Genomic DNA, 20,938 nt, shown 5'->3' on the forward strand with positions numbered 1-20,938 from the left:
TGGACTGCAGCACGCCAGACCTCCCTGTCCATCACCAACTCCTGGAGTTTACTCAAACTCATGTCCATCAAGTTGGTGATGCCATCCAATGATCTCATCCTCTGTCATCCCCTTCTCCTCCTGCCCTCAGTCTTTCACGGCATCACGGTCTCTTCAAATGAATCAGCTCTTTGCATCAGGTGGCCAAAGTATTGGAGTTTTAGCTTCCGCATCAGTCCTTGCAATGAATATTCAGGACTGATCTCCTTTAGGATGGACTGGTTGGATCTCCTTGCAGTCCAGGGGGCTCTCAAGAGTCTTCTCCAACACCACAGTTCAAAAGCATCAGTTCTTCGACGCTCAGCTTTCTTTACAGTCCAACTCTCATGACCACTAGAAAAACCATAGCCTTGACTAAATGGACCTTTGTTGACAAAGTAATGATTACAAAGTAATCACATGTTTAGATTCATATAACCTCACAGTCAAGATGCACAACAGTTCCAAACAATCCCATCACCAAAGCTCTCCCTCTTGTTACCTCTTTATAGTCAAACATACCCTCTTTCCCCAGGCCACATTGTCCCTAATTTCAGGCAAAGTACTAATCTGTTTCGTATGTCTATATTCTTGTCATTTGGGGAATGTTATGTAAGATCATTCATAAGACCTTTCAAAATTGACTCTTTAAAAAACTCACACTAATGCCTTTAGGATCCATCCAGTTTGCTGTGTCTATCAATAATTAGTTCCCTTTGATTGCAACTGTTATCCCATGGTATGGATGTACCACAGTTTATTTAACCATTAGCTTATTAAAGGAGATTTGGGTCCTTTCAAGTAACAATTAAGATTGTGAAGTCCACGAGGTCGAAAAAGAGTCGGACACAACTTAGTGACTAAATAGCAGCAGTGGCAGTTCAGATTTCTGTGTGAACTTAAATTTATTTCTGCTCAGGAGTGAGATTGCTGATTCATATGATAAATGTTATGTTTAGTGTTTTTTTAAGAAACTGCCAGACTGTTTTCCAGAATGGCTCTGTTATTTCACACTCTCCGTGGGAATGTGTAAGAGATCTAATATCTCAACATTTTTTAATAGCTCTGTGCTGATAACCCATCATGATCTTAATTTGTATTTAGTACCTGATGGCTATTGATGTGGAGCATTTTATCACGTGCGTATTTGCCATGTCCATACCTTATTGGTATTGCATATCCTCTGTGTATTTTGTCCATTTTTTAATTGGGTTGTTTGTTTTTGTTTTGAGAGTTCTTTATACATTGTAGATGTGAATCCTTTGTCAGATCAGTGGTTTGCAGATATTTTATCCCAGCATGTAGCTTGTTTTTTCATCTTCTTTATAGGTCTTTTGCAGAACAAAAGTCTTAAATTTTGATGAAATCAAATTCATCCATATTTTTCTTTTATGGATTGGGTTTTTGATATATCTAAGACCTTCAACAAGCCTTATGTTCTCAAGATTTCTCCTGTTTTCTTCCAAAGATTTTAGTTTTATGTTTAATATTTAAAACTGATCCACTTTGAGTTAATTTTATATAAAATGTGAAGGTTAAGTTGAAGTCCAGTTTTTCCTATGTGTACCCAGTTGTTTCAACCTTTTGTTGAAAAGTCTTCCCTTTTCCACTGAATTGTTCTCACATTTCTGTCACAATGAGTTGCACTTGTGTGGGTGTACTTCTTGCTGCTGTATTCTATTCCATTCATCTATGCATATACCCTGCCAATACCATCCTGTCTAAGTTACTGCATGTAAGTCTTAAAATTGGATAGTGATTCTTTTCACTGTATTTTCCTTTTTCCAGAATTGTTTTACCTATTCTAGTTCCTTTCCTTTTCCACATAAATCTTGGAATAATCTTATCTATATTTACAAAAAGATCTTGCTATGATTCTGATAGGAATACACTTAGCCCAACAGACCAGTGTTGCGAGAAGTGACGTCTTTACTGTGATGCATTTCAATCCAAGAAAATAAAGTCTGACAGATTTTATTCTTTGGGGCTCCAAAATCACTGCAGATGGTGACTGTAGCCATGAAATTAAAAGATGTTTGCTCCTTGGAAAAAGATTTATGACAAACCTAGACAGCATATTAAAAAGCAGAGACATTACCTTGCCACCAAAGGTCCATCTAGTAAAAGCTATGGTTTTTCCAGTAGTCGTGTATGGATGTGAGAGTTGGACTATAAAGAAAGCTGAGCGCCGAAGAATTCATGCTTCTGAACTGTGGTATTGGAGATGACTCTTGAGAGTCCCTTGGACTGCAAGAATATCCAACCAGTCCATCCTAAATGAACTCAGTCCTGAATATTCATCGGAAGGGCTGATGCTGAAGCTCCAATACTTGGGCCACCTGATGTGAAGAGCCGACACCTTAGAAAAGACCCTGATGCTGGGAAAGATTGAAGGCAAGAAGAGAAGGATACAAGAGAGGACTAGATGGTTGGATAGCATCACCACCTCAATGGACATGAGTTTGAGCAAGCTCCAAGAGTTGGTGAGGGACAGGGAAGCCTGGTGTCCACGGGGTCGCAAAGAGTTAGACATGACTGAGCAACTGAACAAGAACAACAACAATCTTTCAATCCATGAACAGTATCTCTTATCAACATTTTGTAGTTAATCAGCATAAAGGTGCAAAAATCCTACCTGTGTAGATCTGTTTCAAGTCTCTATGCTTTCTCATTTACCTGTGTGTCTATCCTATGTTCGATAACGGACATTCCTGATTACTGCTGCTATGTAAGTCTTGAAATTGGATAGTGATTCTTTATTATTCTCCTTTCCATTATCCATTCAGCTATTATAGTGCATTTGCCTTTTAATATAAATATTAAAACAATCTTGACTATATCTGCAAAAGGAAATGTTGTTAGGATTTTATTAGGAATTCTGTTTAACTGGTAGATCACATTACTTTTTACTACATTGATTATCTCTATCCATGAACATTGTCTCTCCATATATTTAGATCTCTTTTGATTTCCAAAATTTTGTAGTTTTCAGCATACTAGTACTATACATGTTTGTTAGTATTTAATTTTGTTTAGAGCTGATTTCCATATAATTAAATGGCTGTTCAAATTATTTTATAGTAGTTTGTCCCTTTTGAGAAATTGGTCCATTTCATTTATATTGTCATTTTGTGTGAGTAGTGTTCTTAGTATTTCCCTGTCATCCTTTTGCTGTCTTATGGTCTGTAGTGATATCCCCATTTTTATTCCTTATGTTTGGTAAGTTGTGTCTTCTCCTTTGTCTTTATCAGTCTTGCTGGAGGTCTGTTAATTTTATTGACCTTTTTAAATAACAAACTTTTTGTTGAATTGACTTTCAGTTTTTCAATTTCATTGATTTCTGCTCTTACATTTATTATTTCTTGCTTCTGTGAGGTGGAGGTTGAAGTCTTAAGTTTCTTGCGCTGCATCCCTTGCTGTCCTGGTGAGAGATCTTCCTCCTCACTGGTTGATGGTGTGGAAGTTGATGCTCCCACTGGGCACTGCTAATACCTCCCCGGATGGTAGGGGTATGGGTGCCTATTTAGTGTTTCTCATCTGTTCTTCATTGACACATCAAAGGAGAAGGGATATAGGGGTGAGGGAGGTTACTGATAAATAGCAATGGAAGTCTGGACTTAACACCAGGCCTTCAGCCTGGAGGCAGGGGAGTACCTGATTACTGTTCTGGACATAAACGCTTAGGCTCCTCACGTCATCTCCATGGACACTGCTGGGGGCCTCGTTACCACCCAGTGAGGACCAAAGCCCTAGCTCCCCACCAGGCTTCTCTGACACAGGCAGCAGGGAATGGTGGGGGCAGCTGGTTTCTGCTTGGCCAGGGTAGAAGCTGAAGCTTCCCACTGGACCTTTGCTGGTAGAAGAGGAAATACTTTTTTTCTGTGGTGGTTAGGCCTCAGTTTTCTGTCTTGCCAGACTGCCCTGTTCCTGGTCCTTTGAGTAGAGGGAGCACCCTTTTGTGGATTTTTTTTTTTTTTAACTACCTTTTGGTGTTTCTGAGACTACAGCTTCATGAGCTCCCACTTTAGCATATATGAGGCTAAAAGAAAACCCAGCGAACTCACCATTGTCATTCCTCAGGTCCTGAGGTCTCTAGACAGTCTGCCTCCTCTCTGCCTTTCTCAGTTTTGTATAGAATGTGTAGAGTCTTTAGCTGTGCTTATCTGGAATAAGGAAAAGTATGTTTATTCAATCTTTCTATTCTGTGAAGTGCATTGCCACATTTTTACAGATTTGAATTACTGATTTCTTGTCAGTTCTATGTTCTATCTATACCTTCTCCCAATTGAGGGCTTATTTTCTCATTTTCTTCGTGGTAATCTCTTGCCTAACTGTAGTTCTTAACTTTACTGAAGTTGAATTCATTCATTTCTCCTTTGTGCTCTTGCTTTTTGTTTTCTTGATTAAGAAACTTATTCCAGCTCTAAGGTTACACAGATACTTTCCTCTATTTCCTCATGAAAGTTTTAAATTTCTTCATCTGTCCTATCCAAAATTTTGAATTAAGTCAAGTAGGGATCTGATTCTGGAGAAGGCAATGGCACCCCACTCCAGTACTTTTGCCTAGAAAATCCTGTGGATGGAGGAGCCTGATAGGCTGCAGTCCATGGGGTCGCTAGAGTTGGACACAACTGAGTGACTTCACTTTAACTTTTCACTTTCATGCACTGGAGAAGGAAATGGCAACCCACTCCAGTGTTCTTGCCTGGAGAATCCCAGGGACGGGAAGCCTGGTGGGCTGCTGTCAATGGGGTCGCACAGAGTCGGACTCGACTAAAGCAACATAGCAGCAGCAGCAGCAGGGATCTAATTTCATCCCTCTCCCACTGTAGAGAGCTGTAGCAGCATGAAAAGTTTTCCTCCCCTTTCCCACCAATTTCTAGCGCCACATCTGTCATGTGTATAACTGTATTGAATCTATAGATACATTTGGAGAGACTTGGCACCTTTACCATCAAGAACATGGTATTTTCATTACTTAGGTATTTTTTGTTAATGATTCTAAATATAGCTTAACATTTTTCTACACAGGGGCCTTACACATTTTCAAAACTTTACTCCTAAGTACTTAATATATTTTTTTTATTATTGTGAAATAGTTTTAGTTTTTTTAATTAAGATTTTTAAAATTTAGATTTTAATTCATTCATTTATTGTTTCACAACTCCCACAAAGGGACACAGGACAAGCACTGTGAAAGATCTCCCCTCTCCCAAAGGAACACTGTTTGCACTTAAAGGAAGCAAATGTAGTGTTTTCTGAATTCCCATGGACATTTTAAACAAAATAAGTGTGTCTGTGTTCCACTTTTAGCAATCCCGATCTTGTAGGTCCAGAGACAACCAGAACTCTAATTCCTTTAGGAGGGTCCATATGATTCTGCATATCTCTCTGAGAGAAGTTGCTAAACAATAAAAAGAATAGCCTGAGGGGATGTTTATTTAGAAGAGCATCTCATTTAAAGTTATGAGCATTTTTTCATCATTTAATATACTAGTGTGGGACATACACATAAACACACACACTATATGTATACACACATGGTGCACCTGCGTGTAAAATTCATATATGTACATAAAAGTGAATTGCTTTATGTTAAGTAACAACAGGTATAAATTTGAAGATAGTAGACCTGTAAAAGAACCCATTCGCAGTTTGGATGAGATGTGTTGGGTTAGGACTCCATATTTTGTTTTAAAACTTAGAATGTGAGCTTATGGATATCAACAGGATTGGTGGTTGCATGAGGTAGCTGTTGGGGGTGGGCAAAATGGGTGAAAAGGGTCAAAAGTTACAAATTTCCAGTTATAAAATAAGTCCTTGGGATGTAATGTACAGTATGGACTATAGTTCATAAAACTATCACATATATGAAAGGAGCTAGGGGAGTGGATCTTAAGTTCTCACCACCAAAATAACACCAAACTTGTAATTGTGTACAATGACAGATTTCAACTGGATTTTTTGTGGTGATCGTTTTGCAATATATACAGACATCGATTTCTTTCGTTGTGCAGCCTAAACTTACTGTGTTATGTCAATTATGTGTCAATGAAAAAAAAAGTTAAAAATACAATTTTGTCTTTCCCAGTTGGAGTCATTCGGTGTCCCGTTTGCAGCCAAGAGTGTGCAGAGAGACACATCATAGATAACTTTTTTGTGAAGGACACTACTGAGGTTCCCAGCAGTACAGTAGAAAAGTCTAATCAGGTAAGTGTATTAAGTCTTGAGTCTCTTGCTTCCTCTTAATGTGGCAGCCTAGAATACTGGAGAACTTATCATGCATTTTGTTGGTTTGTCTCAAGCATATCTTTAATTAATTTCAAATTATCCCTTCTCCCTGCTTGGCTTTCTTTTCCTCCCTTTTAATATATTTGCTGGGTAAACTGGGTTGTTAGTCCAGTAAAATTAGCCTTATTCTGAATTTTGTGCACCTCTTAAGTCATTTGACATGCTTCCCTCTCTGCTGTATTTTGTGTAAACTGGTGATAAAAATGTAGAGGCTGGTTTATATTTGAGTCCCACTGGGTAAGAGGATATAAGAATATGTCCATCCATATGTCTGTGTGTCTTTCAAGCAGAAAGATTGTGATGCTTGGTTGTCTTTTTTCTGATGTTAATGGCCATCAATGATCACTGCCAGGATTCCATATTTCACTCAGACTTTGAAAAAGGATGACATTTTCATTCTGTCATTCTCCTTTATTTATCAACTGGAATAGGAAGAGAAAAGCATCCTTCATTGATTCTTAGGTTTACAGGAAAAGTAGATAAATGCTCAATTCTTTCCCTTGAGTTGCTAAATTTTAGAGTAGTGATTTATTTTCTTAGCATTCTTCAGAGGTGACTAACGAGTGGTGTGTGTGCTTATTGTTATGAACTAACTCATGGAGTATTAACATGAAATGTGTTGTAGTTATTCTTATTGGTGCTCAAATTTGTGCCATCTTGGCAGTGAGGATTCCTGAGTCCTTCCAACACAATCCCAGTAGTCACTGCTATCTTCCTTGCTTTCTGTTTTGACAAGATCTTGTTCATTTTCTGCTCTATACCTGCAACCTGCAGGAGTTGGTTCTTCTGAGAGCCTTGGTTCCTTTTAGTCTGAAATGGTATTTAGAGAACACAATATGGATGCTCCTGAGCACTTTGTTGGCCAATTTTTCTATGATTTTCAAGAGAATGATTCAGCAAATGCTTTTTTATTTTTAAAAGAGGAAGGAAAAAGGAAAAATATATCAAGGATATATTGACATTTTTAAGTCAAATCTAGAATTGTAGATGAAAAGTTGAGCAAATAGGAAGCCAACCAAGATGATCTTTTCCTCTGGCATTGCAGTCTTCCTCCAGTACCACCTATTACTAGAATCTAATGTGGAAGCAGCTCGTTAAGCATAAATGAGACTTGCAGAGTAAGAGTGAAGACAGAGTTGGTACTGAAAGTAGAAATTATAGAATTGTCTCTGTCAAAATAGAAAACAAGGTAACAATTACTAAATGTATGTACTGGAGATATTCAACCAAATCATCATGTTTTAAGGTTACTTAAGTAATTCTTCTCTATATGGTTAAGTCACCTACTTGATAGGCAGGTTCATTTGTTTCATTTTGCTTTTGTTTATGGTTTTGTTTAGGGCTTTAGTTTTTTTTTAGGGCTATGAGCCATGCCATGTAGGGCCACCCAAGATGGACAGGTCATGGTGGAGAGTTCTGACAAAACGTGGTCCACTGGAAAAGGAAATGGCAAACCACTTCAGTATTCTTGCCTTGAGAACCCCATGAACAGGATGAAAAGGCAAAAAGATAGGACAGTGAAAGATGAACTCAGGTTGGTAGGTTCCCAATATGCTACTAGACAACAGTAGAGAAATAACTCCAAGAAGAATGAAGAGATGGAGCCAAAGCAAAAACAACCCCCAGTTGTGGATGTGACTGGTGATGGAAGTAAAATCTGATGCTGTAAAGAGCAATATCACATAGGAACCTGGAATGTTAGGTCCATGAAACAAGGTAAATTGGAAGTGGTCAAACAGGAGATGGCAAGAGTGAATGTTGACATTTTAGGAATCAATGAACTAAAATGGACTGCTGCTGCTGCTAAGTTGCTTCAGTTGTGTCAGACTCTGTGCGACCCCAGAGACAGCAGCCCACCAGGCACCCCTGTCCCATTAGATCTACTACTGTGGGAAAGAATCCCTTAGAAGAAATGGAGTAGCCCTCATAGTCAACAAAAAAGTCCGAAATGCAGTATTTAGATGCATTCTCAAAACAACAGATGATCTCTGTTCGTTGCCAATGCAAACCATTCAATATCACAGTAACCCAAGTCTATGCCCCAACCACTAATGCTGAAGCAGCTAAAGATCACCAGTTCTATGAAAACCTACACTACCTTCTATAACTAACACCCAAAAAAGATGTCCTTTTCATTATAGGGGATTGGAATGCAAAAGTAGGAAGTCAGAAGATACCTGGAGTAACAGGCAAATTTGGCTTTGGAGTACAGAATGAAGCAGGGCAAAGGCTAGCAATTTTGCCAAGAGAATGCACTGGTCATAGCAAACACCCTCTTCCGACAACACAAGAGACGACTCTACACATGGACATCACCAGATGGTCAATACTGAAATCAGATTGATTATATTATTTGCAGCCAAAGATGGAGAAGGTCTATACAGTCAGGAAAAATGAGTCCAGGAGCGGACTGTGGCTGAGATGATTGGATGGCATCACCAACTTGATGGACATGAGTTTGAATAAGCTCCAGGAGTTGGTGATGGACAGGGAAGCCTGGCATGCTGCAGTCCTTGGGGTCGCAAAGAGTCAGACACAACTAAGCGATTGAATTGAACTGAACTTTTTTTTTTTTTTTAATTTGAAATTTGTGAAACTACATATAAAATATTCATATACTGGTTCCAAAGAAAAATCTATGAAACAGAATGTTTTCAGGGAACTCAAACTTCTATCTCCATCTTCACCTACCCTATATTTTCTCTTATCTTACAGCTAACCGTTTGATTTCTTTTATGGTTTATCCTTGCATTTTTAATATTGTTTTATAATATAAGTAATTTTATGTTATTTTAAAGATTTAAGCAAATAAGTCATTCCAGCTCATCTGCGTCTTTCTTAGATAAGCAGTAATATGGTATGCTTTAACACTTTGCTTTTTTGGTTTTACTTTTTATAGTGGACATCCTTCCCTAAAAGTATGTATAGAAATCCCTTACTCCTTTTTGCTGCAGAATGTAGAGATTAAGTTTTGGGTGACATCCTTATAGAGGTGATAGTTGAAGCTGAGGGAATGGATGAGACCAGTCTTTAAACCTAGCAAAAATTTACAGAATCCAGAGGAGAAAGAGTAGTGGTGGGATCCAGAGAGGCAATCCAGGAGATAAGAGGATGTGGAAGTGTCAAGGAATCAAAATTATTTCTAGGACATAAGAGTGGCATCAAATGATGTTAGAAAGGTTAAAAGCAAGAACTGAGAAAGAGAAAGTTTGGGTTTGTGGAAGTATTATCCAGATATTTGGGATTTGACTAATGTAAACCACTGACTGAGGGGAAAACATTTTTTCCCAATCATAAATGGTGTTATGAGGACTGTTTATGTATTGTGTAACTTTAATATCTGTTCTTAGAAAATAGGGCTAACATCTACACAGTTATACAAGCTGGGGGGAAAGGTACTATCTCTTGCTGTCTCTTCATCTCGCATATCCAGTGTATCCTCCAAACCAGTCAGTTTTACTTCCAAATCTCCTTCATTCATCTCCACTTGTAGCACTGCAAAGGGCTCCTACTTCCCTCTGTGCAGAAATACCTGCCCTTTTGCTGATCTGGCATGCTGTTCTCTCTGTCTAGAAGACCATCACCAGTAATTGATGACTCAGCTTTCTTATCTTTATCTTTAGAGAAAGCCTTGTCTGGGTGATCTCTCTTCACTTTTCCCAACACTTGAACCCTACTCAAAGATGACTTTTCCCCATCATATGTTTTTATAGTTTCTCATACCTTTCCTTTATGGCACTTTTCAATTTGTAGTTTTGTATTAGTGTGATTATTCCAATAATGTTTGACTTCCCCCATGTTATTCTTCATAACCACTTAGTAAAGTTCATGTTATTGCCATTATTTTAAGATGAACCTTCTAAGTAAACTGCCTAAGACTACTCAACTAGTAAGTATGGGTTCATTTATGTGTGGTTAGTTGTGAGACCACCTTTTCTTTATTCTTAAAAATTGATGGGACATGTTTCTTTTTATTAGGTATGTACAAGCTGTGAGGACAATGCAGAAGCTAATGGGTTTTGCGTAGAGTGTGTTGAATGGCTCTGCAAGACATGCATCAGAGCTCATCAAAGGGTGAAATTCACAAAAGACCACACTGTGAGACAGAAAGAGGAAGTATCTCCAGGTAATAAATTAGTTTTTAAAACTCATTTTTTCTCTGTCCTTCCCAGGTCATTCTTTCCTTCCCATATTAACTTGTTTTGATACAGTTGTAAACATTAAATATACTCTTGTCTTTTAATATGAGAAAGTCTATTGTAGTTGAATTTGAATACTTGTAAATGTTGGTAAGTAACTGTTGAGTAGATTTAGTATTATTCTGCATTATTTTTACTCACAACCCTCCTCCTATAAATGCCTTGATTTGGTATGAATGTACAACTAAAAAAAAGTTGCTTTTTATTTCTTTCTTTTTAAGATGACAAGGGGTGAGTTAAAAGAAGTTTTACAATTCTTTTTCTCACTGATATTCTCGTAGTAAACCTGTTTCATGATATTTATTATATAGGTAACTAAAGCTTTGCTCTTTATGTAATGATGGTTTCTGTATTTTTGTTGTGTTGCTTATAATGTAAACTTGACTAATACATTTTTATTATAGTAAAATATGTATGTAACTTAAAAATAGACATTCTAACCATTTTTAAGTGTACAAATTGGTGGCATTAATTATATCCAAAGTGTTATGCAACCATCACCACTATTTAGAAAACTTTCCTAGCACCCCCAAGATAAATTGTACCCAATAAATAATAATTGCCCATTCCCCTCTCCTCTCCAGCCCCTTTTAACCTCTAATCTATGATTTATCTCTATGAATTTGCTTACTCTAGATATCTCATACAAGTGAAATCATATGGTGTTTGTCCTTCAATGTCTGGCTTATTTCACTTACCTCAGTGTTTTCAGGTTTTATCCGTGTTGTAATATTTATCAGCTCTTTGTTCATCTTTATGGCTCATTAATATATTTTTGTTTAAAAATTAATTCACTGCTTTTTTATTCACTGAGTCAACAAAGGGTTTGAATGTCTATTCTATATTCCAGGAACTTTGCTAGATTAAAGAGATGAACGAGTAAGACAGGTACTTCCTACCCTCCAGGAAGTATCAGTATGATGAAGACTATGAACAGATTAGCAATCATAGTTTAACCTCATAAATTCTGTAGGAGCACATGAAAGGAGTACCAAACGCAGACTTGGGGGTTTACATTGAAAGCCACATTTGGGACTTCAAGGGTAAATAGAAGTTCATCACATAAATGAGAAGGGTGGAGAAAACCGAAGCACATGCACAAATTTCCAGAGGGAGAACATTGATTGTACCTGAGAGTAAGATGCAAGAAGAGTAGTAAGAGATGGGGCTAAGAGTGCTGAGACACAGGAAAAGGGATATAATGTCCAAGAACACCAATGAAGAAAAAAGAGAAAAGGCCAGGTATAGTCTCAGATAAATTTAGTAGATTAGTACTAGAAAGACTCGTTTTCCTGTGAAGTCCAATGTCTACTGAAAAAGAGATTAGAAGAATTAAGGACTTAAAAGGTAAGGGACATGGAGGATACTTGAAATAACGTCTGTTGAAAGAGAGCTCTAGCTTTGGAAATAAAATTACTTGGTAGCATCGAGGTTGCATTTGATATAGCACTTAAAACTTCCTCTGTCAGTCCTCCAGAGTCTGATGGTTATAGAGAAGAATTGAACTATTTATGGTTGGGGTTCAGTTGGATTTCCACTGGGTAAATGATACAGATAATGGCATGTGTTGACATGAAGAATTTGGGGTTTTAACTGTAGAGAGAAAGTAAAGTTGTTAGGATAGAAGAAGCAGTTAGGGACTAGAGATCTCGGTGAGGTATAATGAGAATAGTTGAAGAATTGGAAAGTTAGAAAGTAGAAGTTATTAAAAGTGGAATATTTGAATTTATGATTACAGAAATGAAATAGTTAACAAACGATAGAAAATCTAGGGTGAGACCATGATGTATATGAAATGGAATAAGCAGCTAAAATGAAGTATAGGTCTCTAGAGATGAAAAAGTCTGAGAGGCTTGTCTTTATGTGGTGCTTTCTGTGGACTTCTCAATCATCCAGGCCGATCATGATGAGACTTAGTGCTAGGAGGATGACTGTGGGTCAGAATCGAAATTCCTCATACATAAAAGAAGTCTATAAATGGGTGACATGTTAATTATCTACATCAGGTATTATAATAATATAATTATTCCTGAAGAGCAGGCACAAACCAGGATGTCCCAAGCCAAGCAAGGATATCTGACTACCCATCATCTACTGTGATGCCCAGATGACTTGAACCTCAAGGAGATGGGAGCGGGGAAGCTATGACAGTATTGAGCCATCTTTGCTTTGCTAGGATTCATTCCATTTGGTCTTGTTGTGTTGTTTTAAAATTCTTTTATTTCTTTTTCTGCTCTGATTGCTGTGGCTAAAACTTCCAAAACTATGTTAAATAGTAATGGTGAAAATGGGCACCCTTGTCTTATTCCTGACTCTAGGGGAAATGCTTTCAATTTTTCACCATTGAGGATAATATTTGCTGTGGGTTTGTCATATATAGCTTTTATTATGTTGAGGTATGTTCCTTCTATTCCTGCTTTCTGGAGAGTTCTTATCATAAATGGATGTTGAATTTTGTCAAAGGCTTTCTCTGCATCTATTGAGATAATCATATGGTTTTTACTTTTCAATTTGTTAATGTGGTGTATTACATTGATTTATTTGCGGATATTGAAGAATCCTTGCATCCCTGGGATAAAGCACACTTGGTCATGGTGTATGATCTTTTTAATGTGTTTTTGGATTCTGATTGCTAGAATTTTGTTAAGGATTTTTGCATCTATGTTCATCAGTGATATTGGCCTGTAGTTTTCTTTTTTTGTGGCATCTTTGTCAGGTTTTGGTATTAGGGTGATGGTGGCCTCATAGAATGAGTTTGGAAGTGTACCTTCCTCTGCAATTTTATGGAAGAGTTTGAGTAGGATAGGTGTGAACTCTTCTCTAAATTTTTGGTAGAATTCAGCTGTGAAGCTGTCTGGACCTTGGCTTTTGTTTGCTGGAAGATTTCTGATTAGAGTTTCAATTTCTGTGCTTGTGATGGGTCTGTTAAGATTTTCTATTTCTTCCTGGTCCAGTTTTGGAAAGTTGTACTTTTCTAAGAATTTGTCCATTTCTTCCATGTTGTCCATTTTATTGGCATATAATTGCTGATAGTAGTCTCTTATGATCCTTTGTATTTCTGTGTTGTCTGTTGTGATCTCTCCATTTTCATTTCTAATTTTATTGATTTTTATCCCTTTGTTTCTTGATGAGTCTGGCTAATGGTTTGTCAATTTTATTTATCCTTTCAAAGAAGCAGCTTTTGGCTTTGTTGATTTTTGCTAAGGTCTCTTTTCTTTTGCATGTATTTCTGCCCTAAATTTTAAGATTTCTTTCCTTCTACTATATAAAATCAACACACAGAAATCCCTTGCATTCCTATACACTAATAATGAGAAAATAGAGAAATTAAGCAAACAATTCCATTCACCATTGCAACGAAAAGATTAAAATACTTAGGAATATATCTACCTAAAGAAACTAAAGACCTATATATAGAAAACTATAAAACACTGGTGAAAGAAATCAAAGAGGACACTAATAGATGGAGAAATATACCATGTTCATGGATTGGAAGAATCAATATAGTGAAAATGAGTATACCACCCAAAGCAATTTATAGATTCAATGCAATCCCTATCAAGCTACCAATGGTATTCTTCACAGAGCTAGAACAAATAATTTCACAGTTTGTATGGAAATACAAAAAACCTCGAATAGCCAAAGCAATCTTGAGAAAGAAGAATGGAACTGGAGGAATCAACCTGCCTGACTTCAGGCTCTACTACAAAGCCACAGTCATCAAGACAGTATGGTACTGGCACAAAGACAGAAATATAGATCAGTGGAACAAAATAGAAAGCCCAGAGATAAACCCACACACCTATGGACACCTTATATTTGACAAAGGAGGCAAGACTATACAACGGAGAAAAGACAATCTCTTTAACAAGTGGTGCTGGGAAAACTGGTCAACCACTTGTGAAAGAATGAAACTAGAACACCTTCTAACACCATACACAAAAATAAACTCAAAATGGATTAAAGGTCTAAACGTAAGACCAGAAACTATAAAACTCCTAGAGGAGAACATAGGCAAAACACTCTCCGACATACATCACAGCAGAATCCTCTATGACCCACCTCCCAGAATATTGGAAGTAAAAGCAAAAATAAACAATGGGACCTAATTAAACATAAAAGCTTCTGCACAACAAAGGAAACTATAAGCAAGATGAAAAGACAGCCTTCAAAATGGGAGAAAATAATAGCAAATGAAGCAACTGACAAACAACTAATCTCAAAAATATACAGGCAACTCCTACAGCTCAATTCCAGAAAAATAAATGACCCAATCAAAAAATGGGCTAAAGAACTAAATAGACATTTCTCTAAAGAAGACATACAGATGGCTAACAAACACATGAAAAGATGCTCAACATCACTCATTATCAGAGAAATGCAAATCAAAACCACTATGAGGTACCATTTCACACCAGTCAGAATGGCTGCTATCCAAAAGTCTACAAGCAATAAATGCTGGAGAGGGTGTGGAGAAAAGGGAACCCTCTTACACTGTTGGTGAGAATGCAAACTAGTACAGCCACTATGGAGAAGAGTGTGGAGATTCCTTAAAAAACTGGAAATAGAACTGCCATATGACCCAGCAATCCCACTGTTGTGCATACACGATGAGGAAATCAGAATTGAAAGAGACACATGTACCCCAATGTTCATCGCAGCACTGTTTATAATAGCCAGGACATGGAAGCAACCTAGATGTCCATCAGCAGATGAATGGATAAGAAAGCTGTGGTACATATACACAATGGAGTATTACTCAGCCATTAAAAAGAATACATTTGAATCAGTTCTAATGAGGTGGATGAAACTGGAGCCTATTATACAGAGTGAAGTAAACCAGAAAGAAAAACACCAATACAGTATACTAACGAGATGGTAACAATAACCCTGTATACGAAACAGCAAAAGAGACAATGATGTATAGAACAGTCTTTTGGACTCTGTGGGAGATGGAGAGGGTGGGATGATTTGGGAGAATGGCATTGAAACATACATAATATCATATATGAAATGAGTTGCCAGTCCAGGTTCGATGCACGATACTGGATGCTTGGGGCTGGTGCACTGGGATGACCCAGAGGGATGGTACAGGGAGGGAGGAGGGTTCAGGATGGGGAACACGTGTATACCTGTGGAGGATTCATGTTGATATATGGCAAAACCAATACAATATTGTAAAGTTAAAAAATAAAATAAAAAAATAAAATTTAAAAATAAAATTTTTTAATACATTGCTAACTTTCTCGGTCTGGTTATTTTCCTTTTTTTTTTTTTCCCCTAGAATTTTGTTTTCCCTTCTTTTTGATAAACTATACAGTAGTTTACCTTTTTGTGTTTATCCGTAAATTTATCTAATTGTCCTATACATATTTTTAGTTTATTAATTTTATTTTTAATTCCACTCAGCTTACCTTAGTATTGTTTAATCAGTCATTCTATTTATTTGTATTCTGTGTTTCCATTTAATGTTGTAACATAAGCATTACCTGGTCTTATCTCCACAGTAGATAACTAATTAAGAAGTTATGTGGATGACTGCAATGTAATAATATGCATTTTATGATTATCTCTATGTCAATGGGTATCCTCTGTTAGGAGTTTTGCAAAAGTGGGGAAATAAAATTTTTCCATCACCTCTTTTATACATTTTTATTACATTTTTCTGCATCGCACATAAAAAAAAAAAAAAACTACATTTGGAATAAGGAGAATTCCAGTTGGTTTCACTCACTTATCTGGGCTATTTTCTTAAGATTTTTTTTCTTTTATTTCATCAGTTCAGTTCAATTTAGTTGCTCAGTCATGTCCGACTCTTTGCAACCCCACGGATTGCAGCATACCAGGCCTCCCTGTCCATCACCAACTCCCGGAGTTTACTCAAACTCATGTCCATTGAGTCAGTGATGCCATCCATCCATCTCATCCTCTGTTGTCCCCTTCTCCTCCTGCCTTCAATCTTTCCCAGCATCAGGGTCTTTTCAAATGAGTCAGTTTTTAACATCAGATGGCCAAAATATTGGAGTTTCAGCTTCAGCATCAGTCCTTCCAATGAATATTCAGTACTGATTTCCTTTAGAATGGTCTGGTTGGATCTCCTTGCAGTCCAAGGGACTCTCAAGAGTCTTCTCCAACACCACAGTTCAAAAGCATCAATTCTTTGGCACTCAGCTTTCTTTATAGTCCCAACTCTCACATCCATACTTGACTACTGGAAAAACCATAGCTTTGAATAGACCTTTGTTGGGAAAGTAATGTGTCTGCTTTTTAATATACTGTCTAGGTTGGTCATAACTTTTCATAAAGCATCTTTTAAGCTACACACTTTCTTTTTCTCATGAATCAATTTTAATGTTAACATTCTAAAGTGAAAAGTTCATTTATCTTTTCCTCCAGAAATGAAAAAAGTACTTGATATTTTACTATCTGTAAAACCTAGTGGTAACGGTGATGTGGATGAAGCTGTACCTCCTTTACATCTCAGTGGATTTGAATTTAAATGAACACTCAAATAATTATTTGCTGTTTAATTATGTTAATTTTCTACTTTTTGCTCCCTCCCCCATGTCTCTACAGAGGCAGTTGGTGTGACCAGTCAACGACCAGTATTTTGTCCTTTTCATAAGAAGGAGCAGCTGAAGCTTTACTGTGAAACATGTGACAAACTGACGTGTCGGGACTGCCAGTTACTAGAACATAAAGAACATAGGTACTTGCATCTTTGATTATATACATAGATTTATAATATAGCTTTAGGAGGACTAGACGACTGCTGGCATCACAGCAAAATGGCAGTGTGTAAATGTTTTGTTCGGCTAGCAGTATGTTGACCTATTAAAGGATTTTTCAACTTTGATGTTATTGACTTTGGAGCCAACTGATTCTTTGTTGTAGGGCCTATCTGGTGCATTGTATGGTGTTTTACCTCTATTTACTAGATTCCAGTAGCATTCTCCCAATTTGACAATTAAAAATGTCTCCAGACACTGCCAAATGCCCTGGGGAGGAAAATCACCCCAGTTGAAAACAACTGGCCTGCACACTTTAAAAATATAGAGAATTAGTTGCCAGCATTGTAGATGAGATTTTACATATAAAAAATCAGCAGGTCTTTCATTTTGGTTTTCTGTTTTGTTTTTAAAGAAAATTGAATCTGTTGTAGCCCTCAATTCAGTTCAGTTCAGTCGCTCAGTCATGTCCGACTCTGCAACCCCATGAATCGCAGCACGCCAGGCCTCCCTGTCCATCACCAACTCCCAGAGTTTACTCAAACTCATGTCCATTGAGTCGGTGATGCCATCCAGCCATCTCATCCTCTGTCGTCCCCTTCTCCTCCTGCCCCCAATCCCTCCCAGCATCAGAGTCTTTTCCAATGAGTTAGCTCTTCACATGAGGTGGCCAAAGTACTGGAGTTTCAGCTTCAGCATCATTCCCTCCAAAGAAATCCCAGGGCTCATCTCCTTTAGAATGGACTGGTTGGATCTCCTTGCAGTCCAAGGGACTCTCAAGAGTCTTCTCCAACACCACAGTTCAGAAGCATCAATTCTTCGGCGCTTAGCTTTCTTCACAGTCCAACTCTCACATCCGTACATGACCACTGGAAAAACCATAGCCTTGACTAGACGGACCTTTGCTGGCAAAGTAATGTCTCTGCTTTTCAATATGCTATCTAGATTGGTCATAACTTTGCTTCTAAGGAGTAAGCATCTTTTAATTTCGTGGCTGCAATCACCATCTGCAGTGATTTTTGGAGCCCCAAAAAATAAAGTCTGACACTGTTTCCACATCTATTTCCCATGAAGTGATGGGACCGGATGCCGTGATCTTCATTTTCTGAATGTTGAGCTTTAAGCCAACTTTTTCACTCTCCTCTTTCACTTTCATCAAAAGGCCTTTTAGTTCTTCTTCACTTTCTGCCATAAGGGTGGTGTCATGTGCATATCTGAGGTTATTGATATTTCTCCTGGCAATCTTGATTCCAGCTGTGTTTCTTCCAGTCCAGCGTTTCTCATGATGTACTCTGCATATAAGTTAAATAAGCAGGGTGACAATATACAGCCTTGACGTACTCCTTTTCCTATTTGGAACCAGTCTGTTGTTCCATGTCCAGTTCTAACTGTTGCTTCCTGACCTGCATACGGGTTTCTCAAGAGGCAGGTCAGGTGAACAGTTGTAGCCCTAGGTGCCATATATTTTCATGTCAGCGTTTGACTGGAATTGACTTTAGTCCTCTTTAAAATGGTCATACTTGTCTAATTCATCATAGTTCCTACTACAGGTAACTTTTACATCTGTCCTCCATTGGCATTTGAGTTAGCAACAACTGAATTAAACAGTAAGATTATGATACACTGATACAAATACAATTGGTGTAAAAAAATCTAGTCTTCCAGTAGTGCCAGACCAGGTAATTTGGACCAACCATACCAGTGAGCTCATACCAGTGTAGCTCAGGGGCTTCCCTGGTAGTTCAGCAGGTAAAGAATCTGCCTGCAGTTTGGGAGACCTGGGTTCGATCCCTGGGTTGGGAAGATCCCCTGGAGAAGGCAAAGGCTACCCACTGCAGTATCTGGCCTGGAGAATTCCATGGACTGCATCGTCCATGGGGTCTCAGAGTTGGACATGACTAAGTGACTTTCACTTTCACTATACCAGTGAAAATAACTAGAAAACATGGACAAAATATAGAAACCATGGACATTTTAGAGTTGATAATAAAGAATTATTAACGCACTCCAGTACTCTTGCCTGGAAGTCCCATGGACAGGAGAAGCCTGGCAGGCTATTGTTCGTGGGGTCACAAAGAGTCAGTCCCAACTTAGCGACTAAACAACAACAATAATTACTAGACCAGGATTGGGTTGCAGTGGGGACAGAGAATGGTACAGGCTTTTTTCCCCTTTGAAGCATTTACCTAGAGGTTGAAAGGTGCTTTTAATAAGTTCTCAAAGCTAAAAGACAGGAATTGGAGTTCTGGGGTCACAAGGGTTAAAGGCTTCTCCTTGCCTTGCACTGGGATCCTGAAAGTCAACACTATTATGATAAAGATCAACTAGTTGGTAAATAGTTCCTCACCAGAACTAAAATGCAAAATCAAATCTTCCCAGTACCTAAAGTTGGATTAAATTGAAATAATACTGCTTGTGCCTCAAGATACCTGGTAGAATAAAATATGAATCCTCCCTGGAAGAAGACATCACCCTAACCTCAAATCTATTTAATAATGAGTTTTGCAAAATGGGTTCAGCATACAATTAGAAATAACCAAATATGTTAGGCAATATGATACAAGGCAATGTGAACAATGTCTAGAACTTAACATTAAAATAACTGATTAACTCAGTAAAGGGTTTAAGAGTTGATTTGACATACCAGTAAATGAGAATTCATGAACTGGAAGAAAGTTAAGAGAACATCAAAATTAGCATGATAAACAGAAAGATGTAAAATGGATCAAAAAGATGTAACACAGTGTGTAATTAGGCTCCAAGAAGGAGAGAGAGAATGGGAAGGAAGCAGCATTTGAGAGCAGAGTATAATGGCTTAGCACTTTGTAATGCACAGATATCGAGCTCATATTCAAGAAGCCTCATAACTCCTCAGCAGGATAATTAAAAAATAAAGTAATATTTTGAAGTGTAACAAGAAAATAACTATAAAACTAAAATTCTATACCCAGTAAACATATTCTTCAGAAATGAGAGTTAGTGAGAAAGACATATTCAGACAAAATAAACTGAGAGAATATATCCCTAATAAACACTCACAAAAGAAGAAAAACAGTAGGTGATGAGTGATGGAAAGAGTAGTAGTTAAAATAAGTATGAGTAAATCAGAATAATTGTTGACTTAACAGTAATGTCTTGGTGTGTCGGGTGTGTGTTATATTATCATACAGCAGATGTATTAGAGGAGGATATGGAGTTCATGTCCTTAGCATTGTTTAGGAAGATGGTAGTAAATATAAATTAATCTTAGATGATAAGTCAAAATATGCATTTTCTAATGCAGAAAGTAGTCAGTAAAAGAGTAGTAAAAATCAATATGATTATCAGGATAACAGAGGAAGTGGAGAAATTAATAATTAGTCTAAACTCAGACCAAGAAGAAAAAAGGAACAAAGAGCAAGTGGGATTTAATAATACTTTGATAGGTTGGTAGATCTCTAAATATATTTGTAGTTATAATAAACATGAGTGGATAAAAGGTTCCAAATTAAAACATTCCAGGCTTAATAAGGAAACAGAGAATCTAGAGTTCTCCAGGCCAGAATACTGGAGTGGGTGGCCTTTCCCTTCTCCAAGAGATCTTCCTGACCCAGGAATCGAACCAGGGTCTCCTGAATTGCAGGCAGATTCTTTACCAGCTGAGTTACGAGGGAAGCCCAAGTAGTTAGAAATCAATTTAAATAATGCATCAAGGAAGTTCCA

The 20,938-nt window shown here is 37.6% G+C and overlaps 1 protein-coding gene across 3 annotated transcripts in view; it reads left to right on the plus strand.

Annotated features, from left to right (window-relative positions):
* The window catches only part of TRIM24 (tripartite motif containing 24), a 116,220-nt gene that overhangs the window by 43,882 nt on the left and 51,400 nt on the right, over positions 1 to 20,938 (plus strand). For all 3 annotated transcript variants that reach the window (XM_070788218.1, XM_070788215.1, XM_070788216.1), the window contains exons 2-4: positions 6,110 to 6,228; positions 10,288 to 10,435; positions 17,085 to 17,217. In XM_070788218.1, coding sequence (XP_070644319.1) covers positions 6,110 to 6,228; positions 10,288 to 10,435; positions 17,085 to 17,217 — 400 coding nt within the window. The remainder of the gene's footprint in view (positions 1 to 6,109; positions 6,229 to 10,287; positions 10,436 to 17,084; positions 17,218 to 20,938) is intronic.

This window comes from Bos indicus, chromosome 4, assembly GCF_029378745.1.
Source record: "Bos indicus isolate NIAB-ARS_2022 breed Sahiwal x Tharparkar chromosome 4, NIAB-ARS_B.indTharparkar_mat_pri_1.0, whole genome shotgun sequence".
NCBI lineage: Eukaryota > Metazoa > Chordata > Mammalia > Artiodactyla > Bovidae > Bos > Bos indicus.